Raw genomic sequence first — 15,493 nt, 5'->3', positions numbered from 1 at the left:
TGGATTACACTACTTAAAATATCCTCAATGGTTTAAAATCGGTTTCATTTACAATTTCATTGGAAAAATTGGGAGTGAGAAAACAGAAAACACCAACAAAAAAAATATACAATCAAATAAAATCAAAGGCAAGTTTAATAAGATCCTTCCTATTCTTTCTCAGAGCAGAAAACCAGTTTTCTGATTTGTTTAAAACTTTAAACAAGTAGGTTAATCTCTATGTTGGAGTGGGACTTAAGTAGGATCAAAATAAATAGAGATGGCATTGTGGAGTTGATGTTGTTCTTACAAGATATAAAAAAAAACAATGTCGGGAACCCAAAGGAAAAATTCTAAGTAGAGAATGAGCATTTTGGGGGATCTATATTACTAAAAAATAAAACAGAATAGAACTCGCTCAACTAGCTAAGAGGTCATCTTAACTGAGATAGGTTTCAAGAGCTTAAGTTGTCTTAAGAACAAATTTAAATTCTGATAATATCGCTTAATTGGTGTCTACTAATTATGGATCAAGTTCAATGTAAATTTTAAATATTTGAATTCTTGAATGGGAGATTGTGCTAATGGGTTCCCCAACACAAAAAAAAAAAAGAAAGACCTTAAAATATTTAAAAGAAACGGAAATTTGAGTATTTAATATCTAAAACTTACTAAAATTTCACAAAAATTATAGGCATTGAATTTTCATAAAGAGCTTCCACCTGCTCTTTGCTCCTTTGCATAAAACTAAACTAGATATAAATCACATTACCTACAATTATACCTAGCAGCTGTGTCCCATCGTGCTCTATCCTCCATCACACCTGGTAAGTTTTCATAGGTACACTGAGAATTTTTTGCTAGTTGCTTGATGTAGGTTCTGTGTAGTCTTGCCTCTGAGCCACATTCCTGTTTTGGCATCTATAAATGGACATTGATGATAATTTCATCTTTAGCTCTTCAGCAGTGACCAGTAAATCTGGTTCTCTATTTGATCAAAGCTGAAATCATAGGAATGTGTCCATAGAGTTTCCGTCTTATGTGGCTTTTAGCATTCTGGTGTCATCAATTTTCTACTCCAATCGGTTGGTATGAATCCAAGTGCTACTTCCATGTACAAGAACTGATGTAACAATTGTTTTAAAGAAGTCATATTTCACTTTTTTAGAAAGATTTGACTTCTAGATTGCTTTTATCTTATCCAATCCATTGCATGCCCTGTTGATTCGCATATTTAGTTCACTTTTGTACAATTTTGCTAACTTTACTTTCAAGATAGTTAAAATCATCACCATTTTTTTAGACAAGTCCCATTTAGCAAGAATGCATTCTATTTTGTGTGTGTTAGCAAAAAGTTGAATACAATTTACCATAGAGTGGGGAGAGAAAACCTTGTAAATGAGTTCAGCCTCTGGTTGAGGAGCCGCATTTCCAAACCACCGGAGACAGTGTTGAAAAAGGATGGACTATAGGGCACGTAGGTTTAGTCTTCGGCAGAGAAACTGGAACACAATCTCCAGTGACAGCAAAGAATGCTGCAAAGATGTTTATTGTTGAAGATTTCCAGTTTGTGCAAATCTGCTACTCTCATGGGCCACGTCTCACAGCCATAGAAAAGGATGGTTTTCACCATTGCTTGTTAGATGCATCCCTTTGTGTCCAAGTGTATTTCCTGTCAAGATTACAGAGACCAATTGAGACAGAAGAATGCGGACCGTGCTGCTCTTATTTGCCATCCAATCTCATCTGCTGTCTGCACAGTTGGTGTGATAGAGCCAAGATAGACAAAAAAAATCCACATTATCTAGGTGAATTCTGTCCAGCATGAGCGACTGCCAAGTACCCTGGTTGATTAGCAAGGACATGACCTTTGTTTTGGAGTCAAAGGTCATGAACATAAACTACATCTACCCTCTGAATTAATTTTATACCACTAAAGAAATTCGTGAACAGCACGACAGATTTCAAATTTCTTTTGCATACATCTTCCATAATCTTTTAAACCATTAAAATTTGTACAGACGACATTGACCAATTTTTGTGAAAACCACTTTGATTTTATCTAAAGACTTGCTCAATTTGTATCAACAACTATGTGTTGCAGAGTTTGTATCAACAACTATGTGTTGCAGAGTTTTGTATCAACAACATTGTGTTGCAGAGTTTGTATCAACAACTATGTGTTGCAGAGTTTGTATCAACAACTATGTGTTGCAGAGTTTGTATCAACAACTATGTGTTGCAGAGTTTTGTATCAACAACTATGTGTTGCAGAGTTTGTATCAACAACTATGTGTTGCAGAGTTTGTATCAACAACTATGTGTTGCAGAGTTTGTATCAACAACTATGTGTTGCAGAGTTTGTATCAACAACTATGTGTTGCAGAGTTTTGTATCAACAACTATGTGTTGCAGAGTTTGTATCAACAACTATGTGTTGCAGAGTTTGTATCAACAACTATGTGTTGCAGAGTTTGTATCAACAACTATGTGTTGCAGAGTTTGTATCAACAACATTGTGTTGTAGAGTTTGTTTCAACAACATTATGTTGTAGAGTTTGTTTCAACAACATTGTGTTGTAGAGTTTGGCAGAAATGGCTGTTAGTTATTACTCAATAGTTTGAGGTAGTACCCAAAGCCCCTTTCTTTGAGAATGAGAGTATGCAGCCTTTTTGGCTATACATAGAAATATATATATTTCACAGACTGTTTCAGTATGGCTAAACAGGAAAGCACTAAAAGTAAGAATTGAAACTCGACTGTCTTTTAGACAGTGATTCTAATTGTGAGGTCATCATTAGGAACATGCTATGGTGAAGTGTAATCTTATATCATTAATATTACTCTGCTAAAAGCATTAAGCAATTTCGCATTCCAGTACATCCTATTTAACACATAAAGATGGAATTAGTTGGGTGTTTTTTAATTTTGAGTGCCAGTCTGATTATTTCTAAAGATAATTTTATTTTTTTTAAATCCATGATTTTTTTTTTTCTATCTTGATAGCCTTCAGAAGAGCAAATTGAAACTGAAATTTGTTACGAACACAACAAAGGAATGCAAACGGAATCTTCATGAACGTCTTACCAAACTGGGATTCCACATTGACATTGATGACATTTTCACATCTCTCACAGTAGCTCGTCGATATGTTGAACAACACAAACTCCGACCGATGTTATTGCTTGAGGAAACAGCAAAGGAAGATTTTGAAGGTATTTCAGTTTCATGGGAAATGGAGAGGATCTCAGAAATGTTTGACAATAAAATCACACTTTTATATAATCACTAGCTATACTAGATGCAGTGATTTTAGTTTTTGTTTGCACATCTTTTAAACTATTACCAAAAAATTAATAACATTTTAGGCATAAGGGAGACAATTGTTTTGACATTTTTCAGTTATGTCTAAGTTATTCCTCTTGAGAATTTTGATTTTGCAGTCATAATTGAAAATTGTTTCCATATATTTTGTAAAGTATGTTATTATGCGTGCGTTTTCGTCAATCGGAGTTGATTATGACCATAGACAACTAGTTGTGTGTCCGCAGGTGACTGATCAGTCCAATTCGGGTGCGGAAGCCCCTGCCACATGTTGGACACCAGTGGCTGAAGACGGCCACTTCAGCATCTCGGGCTTTTCGCGCAGCGCGCTTCTCTTTTGCAGATTCAGTTCGTCTTGCCTCCGCGAGCAGAGAGCCCTTGTGTACCAAGCGGCGCCAGGTTGGCCTGTCGGAAGCACTGCTTTCCCATGAGTTCACGTCAATGTTGAAGTCTTTCAGGACATCAGAGTGTCTTTGAACCGTTTGCGCTGTCCACCAGCTCTTCTCATTCCGCACCGGAGTTCACCATAAAGCAGTTGTTTTGGTATGCGCGAGTCTGTCATCCGATACACATGGCCTACCCAGCGGGTTTGCGCTTTGCGGCTCGTAGTGATAACGCTTGGGAGCTTGGACCTCTCAAGAACATCAGTGTCTGGGATCTTGTCTTGCCAGTGAATGTTCAAGATGTTCCGAAGATATCGAAGATGGAAGTGGTTTAATTGTTTTTCGTGACGTCTGTAGAGGACCCACGTTTCACAACCATATAGAAGAGATGTCAGGACCACTGCTTTGTACACTTTGACCTTTGTGTACTGCTGAATTCCTCTTCGTTCCCATACTGTTTTCCTTAGTCTGCCAAAGGAGCTGCTGGAAGACCCAAAATTGACTGAGTAGTTTGCTAGACACTGCAAAGGTCAAATCTTTTGAACTTTGACTCCTTGGCAGCTTAAATTTTCGGCCCAAACCGATTAAAAAGCTTGTCCTATCTAAGAATACCCTTTATGTAAAATTACAAATGTTTAGACCAGAAATTGGCTGAGTAATTTGGTAGAGACTGCAGAGGTGAAATTTTTTTTAACTTTGACCCCAATTTTGACCACTTAACATTTATTTTTTTGAGCTCATATCAAAGTAAAAAGTTTGATCCATGTCCAAGTAACCTACATTTAAAATTTCAAGTATTTAGACCCAATATTAACGGAGGAGTTTGTAGAGTTTTCACAGGTCAAATTGTTGAACTTTGACCCCTTGACAGACAAATTTCTGGCCAAAAACTGATTAAACAGATTTTCCCAAATCTCAATACTCGTTATGTCTAATCTCGAGTCTCCAGACTAAGAATTGACAGAGTTATTTGGTAGGGAAATGTACACACACACACACACACACACACACATAGACAAAAATTTTCACTTTTATAGATATATAGATTGTTCCCATAAGATCATTGAAGTTAAGTGATGTTGAACCTGGCTAGTACTATCTAAATGACTATTTGGGAAGACCGAGTGCTGTACATCACAACATTCTCTTCATATTCAAGTTACTTTACAAACCAATTGTATGGGAAACATGTGAGATTTCAGTATAAAACAAAACAGTTGAATAAGAGAAAATAAATTGTAACTAATACCAGATTGGAACAAAAGTTTTGTCTGTTTTTCTTATCCCTCCCTATATATATATATATATATATATATATATATATAAAAATGAACTCATTTTTCCCCTCTGATTTTGACCTTAATAGGATTGAAAATCAAGACATTTCATGCAAATATAATATGCACAAACTGCAGCGCATTATCTGAGATGTGTTATAGGCCTATTACCTCTACACTTCCTTGATAATCGTGGATTCCTATATTTTTTCTGGTGAGAGTTCACGGCCAAAATCGGTTAGAATCAATGGAAGTTGTAAAATCTTTTCTCTCTATTAAATTCCTCCTACCCCCGCTACCACTTACATCATTGCGGATCCGTTCACAAGGGACAGTACAAAGAAACACCGGTTTGGGTTTGTAGTTGCTTAAAAAAAATGGAATGGCATTTTAACATTCCTTTTCGTTCTATGTTTTCTACTGGGTGAAACGCACCATTGGATTTAAGCAAATCGAAGGTTTATTTATGCCATTTTTATTTCGCTTTATTTCATTCTGTAGTTGACTAAAAAAACTCAAAGGGAATTTCGATTTATTTCGTTTTGTGGTTCATTAAAAAAATGGGAATGCACTGGGTGCAACGCACCATTGAATTTAAGTGAATCGAAGGGTTATTTATGCCATTTTTTTTTCTTTCGCTTTTCGCTTTGCACTGTGTTTTTTAGTTTTAGTTTTTCAGACCACGCCCATCATCTTTTTCCCTGATTTATGTTTTCTGTTTTTCCGATTTCTTTTTTTAAAGAAGTTTTATGTTTGTTCGCTGTTTTTTTTTTTTTGTTTTGGTTTTGCCAATTTTTTAAAAAAAGTTTAACATCGTTTTTATTTTTATTTTGATATTTAAACAGGGTTATTTCTTCGCTTATTCTTTACTTTACCCCCCCCCCCCCCTTATGCACACACCCCAAACAACTGGGCAACGCCGGGTACCCCTACTAGTAGTATATATTTTGTTAAATCTAGGCATGTTGAACTTATGAATAATAATTGAAATCTGCCGAAATCACTAATATATTTAATTTTCTTTCAGGTTTTGTCTCAATGTTCTCTTAATTGAAGCCATTCTATTAGCTTTACATTCAACAGAAGCAAAGAACACATTCATCACATTTTTTATGAATTAAAAAAACAAATGGAATCATGAAGGTGCAGCAGCAAAATTACTCCAAAACTTTTTATTGTAATGTAAGGCAATGGTTTTCACGATTCAGAAAATAAACTGCATGATACATTTAGAGCTGCTTATAAGAATTGAATTCTCATGCATTGGAAGCCATTCTATATATTTTTTTTTCTTAAGTTTTGGGTTCGGTTTCAGTTTTGATTCAAGCTGATGCACCCAAGTCATATGGATATATTTTTTGTTTTTGAAATCACAACTTTATAATATATAAGAATTGATAGGAAATTGACTCTATAATAATATATACGAAATCTGCATAAATTAAAATATAATATTTAAACATATTTTATAACCGGGCTATGCCAAACATCCCTTCTAGCATAGATAAGTACTTTTGCAGTTTAAACAAAAGAGCTCCATGGCAAGTGCTCGTCTGAGCTCCAATCCCTGGTCCCCCCTCGCCAATCTTTCACGAAAAACACCCGTCTAGCTGAAACCACTGTCAAAAATTTTCCCCACTTTTTATCTGTGCCAAAACCAAAACGTAGATTCCATGAACAAAGCTCCTTTCTTAGAAGTGCACGCCTGTGGAACTCTCTCCCGTTTGCCTATTTCCCACCTGACTACAACCTGGATGTCTTCAAGTCCAACATAAACAAATTCCTGATGCATTGTCCCCTTAAGTAAGACACTTTATCAAATCTCAACATACTGTACATGCAATAACCCTTATCCCCGTGTGGCTTCCGGGCCTTGATAAGTGGTGACCAACTTGTAAAAAGAAAAGAAAAAAAGATTATCAAGGCATCTCCGTTTACTCTGAACATACACTATGCTGCTGCTGCTGTTGCAATGAGAGCAAAAGGTGCTGTTGTAGCATGGTCAGATAACTTTGTGTTATCAATATATAGTTACTCATGGCAAATGCTGTATAAGTGGTTAGATGTACTCATTAATAAGAATGGGTTGAGGGAATATGAATAGTCAAATCAAGATTGAAGAAAAATAAAAAAAGAAATTGACAATTTATGTTTTTGCTCAGTTTTCATTTTGCTTTAAAATTATTGGGAATGAAATAGAAGACTCTCCTTTTAAAAATAATTTTTAAAAATTTTAACGCTAGAGGACCAAAGGCTGAAGCCATAGTAATTATTAGGATTATGTCACGTTATGTATGTATGTATGTATGTATGTACTTTTAAGTGTAGCACTATTTTTGTATGTATGTATGTATGTACTTTTAAGTGTAGCACTATTTTTGGTTGATCCTAGTTGAGAAATTCTAAAAAGTAAAATCTCTATAAAAGAACAAAGAATGATTATCGATTGCAGGTAGATAATATGAATAGTTCAAGGCAAAAGCATAGTTGTAATAATATTATTATTAATGATAATAATAATAATGATAATCCAAAGGTAAGTTCACAAAGAGCAGAGCTTACTTCTCCCCAGTAAGGAAACGGTTTTTATTATAATTAGTAATTCAGGTTACATCAAGGATGATTAAATAATACATGTTATGGCAAATTTGCTTTCCAAGTGGTCCATTACCTCCATCTCTGGGCATAAATGAAATTTTCCAAATATTTACCGACATACAGCAATTATACTAAAACTGTATATATATATTTGTATAAAAATGAATATGTATAAATAATTTTGGTATTAAATTAATATACAATATTAAGTTATTAAATACAGTAATTCTCAGTACAATTTTTTTTTTTTACGTAGGAGTTACCACTTATCAAGGTCCGGAGGCTACTCGAGGATAAGGGTTAATGAATGTACAGTAGTCAATGGGATAATATTGTAGTAATCGTTAGTAATGGAAATTTGGTAAATTGGATTACTTAAGGGGACGGTTCATCAAGAATTTGTTTACATTGAACTTGAAGACAACCAAATTTTAGTCAGTTGGAAAGCAGGCAAACGGAAGAGAGTTCCACAGACATGCAGTTCTAAGAAAAAAGCTTTGTTCATGGAATCTATACTTAGGTTTGGACACAGATAAAGAGTGTGAGAAATTATTGATAGTGGTTTCAGCTAGACAAGTGTTTTTTGTGAAAGTTTGGTGATGGGGCACCATAGATTGGAGCTCAGATGAGCATTTGCCATGAAAATAATGATAAAATAGAGACAGGCTTGCAATGTCTTTTCTGTGAGAAAGAAGTTGCAAGGAAGAGAAAAGGGTATCCCCCACAAGGCTATGAAGTCTATTTTGAATTCTGTAAAGGCAGGATGAGGTCTTTCTAGCATCCTTGGACATACCTGGCTCATATATAGGTAGAAAATTGCATCAGCAATGAGATATCTACTGGAGTGGTAGAAGGATCTCACCAGTTTTCCAGTGACCTTGGCAATGGATTTGATGTACTTGTTCCATTTCAGATCAGGAGTAAAGGTCAAGCCCAGAAGCTTGTCAAAACATGGAGCCTCCCCCAGATGAGAGCAATTCATTTTAATTGATGCCAAATGGGGATCAGAGCGTTAGGCAATTTTTGTAGAACTATATAAAAAATAAAATAAGTTTTAAAAAAATAATTGAAATCGAATTGTAATTATGTTTTGATACTTTAATTGCTACTGTAAGTACCAGTCTGAATAAGCACCAAACGTTCATAGATATGCTAAACAAATGTTAAGTGGTTTGGAGAATATTCGCCAATATTTTTTTTTCAACATTCTTTTTTTCAGTATCTTATACAAAATTTTACCTGTTTAATAATGTGATATACTCTTTGCTAAATGTCCAAATAATTTCTTTCAGAAATTTTTAAGCATATTAGTATTAATGAAGAAGCAAAAAGAAATGTGTAATTTTTTTTGCATGAATTGAAACTCCATCATAATGTTTCCCAAACAGTCAGTAATAACAACAGAACATAGAAAGAATGTCAACTGATTAGACAGTGAGATACTTGTTCAGAAATTCCATAGTGACAACGAGAAAAATGTCTAAAGCATTTGATGTCAGTATTTCAATGGTGTCCAATCATCTGAAACAACTTGATAAATGTTTGCTTCTGAAATCAATCATTATTTTCTGAACAACCTGATAATTTTAGAAATTTAAGATTTACAGGACATTTTGTAGTATTTCTGCACTAGGTCCTTAGTTCATTTAGATTGATGAAATCTGGAATCTAAATATGATGACAGTTATGTAGCCGTTTAATTTCCATTTTTTTGTAAACTTATTTTGTTAGATGCAGATTAGGTATGAAACGTTTTGTTCATCCAAACATTTTTGGGTTAACATTTGTAGATATATTAAGGTCAAAACTGTAAATAAAACCTCTTCAGTTTTCTGTTCTAAATGAATTCGAAAATCGAATTTTTTGTACCCATTTTAAAGAGAGGCCTGAAAAGGTCTAGCTGATTTACAGCTTTAACCTAAAAAATGTGTACAAATGTGTAACCACAGAATGTTTTTAGAACTTTTATACCTAAGTGTCTCTCTTTATTATTGAGCACTTTCATATAAACACAGTAAGGATTCACTGAATTTTACCCTGTTGATGTAAACTTACCAAGATAATATATTTATATATATATATATATATATATATATATATATATATATATATATATATATATATATATATATATATACAGTGATGATCATATTTATTGGCACGGTAAAATAAAAGTTAAATTTTGTCTAATAAATTCTAAAAAAGGGATTAAATTAAAGAAAATAACAAAGTATATTATGTATTTTTAACTGGCCTTTCCGATGCAGCAATCGGATTTTAGAAAAAATAAATAACAAAGGAACAACAAACATAATTGCAAAAAACCCTTGTTCAAAATTATTGGCACGATTTATTTAATAATCAATTGTATAGCCTTTGGCCTTGATTACCTTCCTCAGTCGCTTTTCATAGTTTACAACCAAGTTGTTGCACTCTTCAGTAGTAATTTTAGCCCACTCTTCCTGACAATAATCCTCCAATTGAATAAGATTCTTAGGCTTCCTTTGCATTAGCCTCAATTTTAATGTTCTCCATAAATTTTCAATTGGATTAAGGTCTGGGCTTTGTGATGGCCACTCCAAAACATTAATATGATTGTCCTCAAGCCATTTCTTAGTCAGTTTAGCCGAATGCTTTGGGTCATTATCTTGCATGAACCACCAACGACGACCAAGTGAGAGCTCTTTAGCAGAGTCTTTCAGGTTTTCATCCAATATTTTAGCATAATCTTCCTTTTTTATGCTACCTGTGACCTTAACAAGTCGCCCTGGTCCAGAGGCAGCAAAGGATCCCCAAAACATCAAACTGCCTCCACCGTGCTTCACTGTGGGTATGGTGTTCTTAGGCAGGAAAGCTTCGCCAGATTTTCTGTAAATATAAGACACTTTATTATGGCCAAATAACTCTATTTTCGTTTCGTCAGTCCATAGAACACGTTTCCAGAATGCAACATCTTTATCAATATGACGTTTTGCAAAGGCTAGCCTTGCTTTCAGGTGCATAGGCTTCAATAAGGGAGTCTTTCTCGGACGACATGCTTTTAAACCAGCTCTCTTCAAAACTCTACCAACTGTATGTCGAGATACATTCACTCCAGAGGTGCTCTGTTCATCAACAATCTCCCCAACAGAGATCCTTGGGTTTTGTTTTACTTGTCGAACAATTTTCTGTTCATCTCTTGGGGAAAGAATCCTTTTTCTCCCTCTACCCTCTAAACTCATAACGTGGCCTTGCGATTTGAACTTGTTTATTATGGCTCTAACAGTGGATTTGGGAAGGTTTAGCTTCTTTGAAATCTTATCATAGCCCTCCCCATTGGTATGGCATGCTACAACAAGCTTCCTGACGTCTTCGCTGTGTTCCTTAGTTTTAACCATGGCGATTGAAAATTATAATTTAGTCACTTATAATAGTTTAAATAAATCGCTATCTAAAAATTATCTGAAAAAAATTATTCACTGAATTAGCGTTAAACAAGCATAATATGGCTATAAAAAAGTTCAGAAAGCACGTAAACCGGAAATTGATTGATATTATACTGATACTAAAAGAAAAACAAAGCCGTGCCAATAATTTTGAACAAGGGTTTTTTGCAATTATGTTTGTTGTTCCTTTGTTATTTATTTTTTCTAAAATCTGATTGCTGCATCGGAAAGGCCAGTTAAAAATACATAATATACTTTGTTATTTTCTTTAATTTAATCCCTTTTTTAGAATTTATTAGACAAAATTTAACTTTTATTTTACCGTGCCAATAAATATGATCATCACTGTATATATATATATGAGAGAGAGAGATGCTTTCATTTTGTATATGTGTATTATTTACTTAAATGTTTCCTCTTTCTAAGGAATCCCTCAGGATGATCCTAATGCTGTTGTGATTGGTTTATCGCCAAATAGTTTTAATTACGAACACCTCAATCAAGCTTTCAGGTGAGTGGAATCAGACTGAAAAGAAAAGAAAAAAGGTTTAACCTGCTAGTATAAGTTGTTTCTTTAATATATAATATATATATATATATATATATATATATATATATATATATATATATATATATATATATATATACTAGCAGGACTCATTAACTGGCATTGCCCAGGGGAGCACCACCACCCTCATAAAAAAATTAAAGTTTGATTGTTGTTGCCCAACCCACAACCTCCTCATACTAAGAGTTGCTTTCGGAATAAACAGGTCCAACCTCCTCATGTTAAGAACAGCTTTCGGAATAGATACTCCAATGTCCCTATATTAAGAACGGCTCTTAGAATAGACATCTCATTTTGTGAGAAGGGAGAGTAAAAATATTTGACCCAAATTTAACCTTGGAATTGTTATCGGGATACCCACTTGCAAATACTATAAACCAACAAAAAAAATTGTGTGTGGCAGTGTTGGTCAGATAGGAAGAGATTTGTTACTCACGTGTACATACGAATCTGGCAGCCACTAATTTAAAGTGCATAATACAGGTCTTTATATCTGGAAAACTACTTGTATATGCCAAATATAAATCATATTTTCTTTATCAGCATCATCAAAAACCTATCCAAGTTGTCATTTTAAAGAAAAGTGCGGCAGTATGGTAAAAATTTACCCATGAAAAATAGAAAAACAAAAACAAAGGTAACGTATGTGCAGTGTCATCTCGAAAACTATTTGTGTATACTAAATATAAATGAGGTTTTCTTAATCAGCATAGTCAAAAACCTATGCAGAGAAGATAAATAACATGATTGAAATGTAGCTAATCATATGAAAATATGTAAGTAATTTAAATCACACATTAAAACTAAATGTAAAAAAAAAGTATAAAAAAGATTAAAAAAAACAAAAAAAAAACGCCCTTTTATAAAACAAAGTAAAAGAAAACAAATAATAGCATCGAGTAAGGTTAGCTAAGCCGCCCCAAAAGCGAAAAATAAACAATGGTACCTGTACATAATTTTTTTTTTTTTTCAGGGTTTGTTTTTGTTTGGGGGAGGGCAGATAGTGGCATGTTGTTAATGTGTGCATAGGTAATGTAAGGTGATTAGTAGATAATTTTCTGTTTATGTTTATATTTGGTTTATTTTTTGTAAAACGATTGCCTCTTGTAGAGTTGCCATATTTGAAAAGTTCTGGAGCATTCGTTTATGTATTAAGAGGGAGATTCTGGAATGATTGAATTGTCAGCTCTCAGCCAATGAGAATGGATGGAATTTGAGAAGGGAGAATTTATTATTTTTGAATCGGGAAATGAAAAGATTGTTATATTTCTGAATGTATGATCCAGTTACGAAGGGTGCAAGTACAATATCTGGAGAATGTATATTTTCTTCTGGTCCTGACTGGGGGTGGAAGGAGGACTTAATATTTAGGGGGAAAAATAAGAACTACTTCTAAAGATGCTGCGATTGTCATGGTGTTGCTCCTAGGATGAAATGTAGGATTTTATTATAATGACTAAATGTGTCTAAAATGTTGTTCTAATGTTACATAAGATACATAAAATAATCTAGACATAATAAATTTGTATGTGGCATCTGTTGTTGCAAACCTACGGTACTTTGGTCCAAAGGGAATTTCTGCAATCAAAATATTATATATGGCGATATATATATATATATATATATATATATATATATATATATATATATATATATATATAAATTAACATAAAAAAAACCTAACCTAGATTTAAAACAAGTCAAGAAATTAGATATCCAAGCTAAATAGAGCACACACAAAGGAACAGGTCAACCAGAGGTCAAATAGACATTTGTCCGATAAGTGCATGTTCATTGGCTGATAGAAAGGGCACGGTGGATACGAGAAAGCTGATTGGCTAACTAAAATTTCAATAGAATATTCCACATTTCATCCACTCTAGGACTCTTCAGGCTTATGCACAAATTTTGTGGTTGTCTGTCGTTTTTATATACGGTGCGTATATAAAAACGGCAGACAACCACAAAATTCACGCATAAGCCTGAAGTGTCCTAGAGTAGATGAAACGCGGAATATTCAGTGTAGCTTAATTGCCATATATATTTTATAACTTACTATATATATATATATATAATAATGTTGCGAATCATCATTCAATATTGATTAAATGTGACATCAGCACTTTTACTTGAAGATACCCCCCTCCAAAAAAAAATTGCTCGATTATTTTCAGCCGGTAACCAAAATTACTGTAAAAAAATAACTTTTAAAACAAATTGTATTGTCTTATTTCATTAATAAAAGTTTTTTTGTTATTTCATTAAGTTCACAAATGTATTTAGTATCCATTTATTTATATATTAAATTAATATCATATTAAAGAGAATTTTTTCTGCAATATACTCTATTGGATATGCCATTATTATGAAATCAAAATTTTTAATATATTTAAAAGAAATATACTTCATTGTTTGTTTGGATTTTAAATATATAACAAATAAATTTGTGATATATTTAAAATCCATTCATAAAAAACACTGACTTTATTTTCATGATAAAAATGAAAAAAAAATTTTTTAATTTCTTATTTTTTTTATTACGAAAGTAAAAAAACCCAACTTATTTGTATTGTCCAGACTACTATACTTATCTTGAATGTTATTATTACAATGTTTTTGACAATGTAACTTCTGACTTTCTTTGGATGTGTCTTGTTAAACTTTAGAATTTTTAGGTCAAAATTTGGAATCGGTATGGAATTTCAAACAGAAATATTTATTTCATTACAGGAGTAGCTTGCTCTCATTCCATCATCGGGTAGAAGTCTTAAGTAATATGAAATTGTATTCTTAGTATCACCCACACTGAGGATTGAACCGTTAACACCCAGAAGATTCACTTAAAACTGATTATTACTTAGCATTTATATTCGTTATGCTACAAGTTCTTTCACATAATTTTAGTTTGAGCATTACTTAATAAAAAGATAACATTGCTAATCTTGTGAAAAGTTCAACATCATCTCTAAAAACTTGGATTTAATTTTTACATCAATTCCTCAAAATAACAAAATTCTGGAATCAAATAGTTGTCTGATTTCACTATAAAAAAATTTAAGTGACTGTGATACTGATTTCACTCTAAATAGTTTCACTAACTGAGAGAGAGAAAGTAAAGATTTTGAACATAAAAACATGGCCTTTCATGTGTACAATGAAAGTACCTATTTCTCAAAATCTATTTTAGTTAAACAGTTTCTAGCTTCATATTTTTCTTTATCTTCAATAAATATTTACATTGCATTAGCACGTATATTATAACTATTTGGCTCTATAAATACTTCACTGAACAAATTCTAAGAATTATTTTTGACTTTCAAAATCTTATTTTCAAAAAATTATTTTTGATACAATAAAAATAATTAACTAAAAGTACAGTAAAAATAATCTGGGCAATGTTGTGTCGGCATTGCTACTAGGTAACCCAACAGAATGGAGATTGATACTAGGTAACCAAAAGAAATTTTGTCCACTATTACTAAGCCATTGAATCAAGTTGAAATATGTATGTATGTTGCAATCATTACAAATTCAGACAGCCAGAAGTAGGAACATTAGACATTATAAAAGACATATACACCATGCCCAACCATAAGCTGGAAAACTCTTGAGAAGAATGAAAGTGTCTAGAGTTGTCTTTCGGGGCTATTTGCTTTTTCACCATCATACCATGTCCTTATTCAGTTAAGTTCTTCCAAGTAATGAAAAGATACAGCATAATCACGTTGACATACTGGTTCCCGTCAGATCACCGAAGTTAAGCAACGTTGAGCCTGGTCATTACTAAAATGGGTGACCAATTTGGGAAGTCCAGGTGCTGTATGTAGGAGGACGTCGACACCTCCCTGCAAAAAGTTGCAAAAACCTAACGTCGTCATCTCCCCTAATGGGGATATACATGCGACTGGGGACTGCTTGTGAATTTCATACTCCCATGA

At 33.3% G+C, this 15,493-nt stretch overlaps 1 protein-coding gene and 1 pseudogene across 2 annotated transcripts in view; both read left to right on the top strand.

Moving 5' to 3' along the window:
* LOC145291458 (haloacid dehalogenase-like hydrolase domain-containing protein 2) overlaps nucleotides 1–15,493 on the top strand; it is a 40,461-nt gene that overhangs the window by 3,251 nt on the left and 21,717 nt on the right. For both annotated transcript variants that reach the window (XM_080137327.1, XM_080137320.1), the window contains exons 2-3: nucleotides 2,987–3,195; nucleotides 11,414–11,498. In XM_080137327.1, the coding sequence (XP_079993453.1) occupies nucleotides 2,987–3,195; nucleotides 11,414–11,498 (294 nt within the window). The remainder of the gene's footprint in view (nucleotides 1–2,986; nucleotides 3,196–11,413; nucleotides 11,499–15,493) is intronic.
* LOC145243099 (5S ribosomal RNA) lies at nucleotides 15,263–15,381 on the top strand (annotated as a pseudogene).

Source organism: Euprymna scolopes, chromosome 2, assembly GCF_053919585.1.
Source record: "Euprymna scolopes isolate OS-2025 chromosome 2, ASM5391958v1, whole genome shotgun sequence".
Taxonomy (NCBI): Eukaryota; Metazoa; Mollusca; class Cephalopoda; order Sepiida; family Sepiolidae; genus Euprymna; species Euprymna scolopes.
This window is presented reverse-complemented; position numbering and strand designations above follow the sequence as displayed.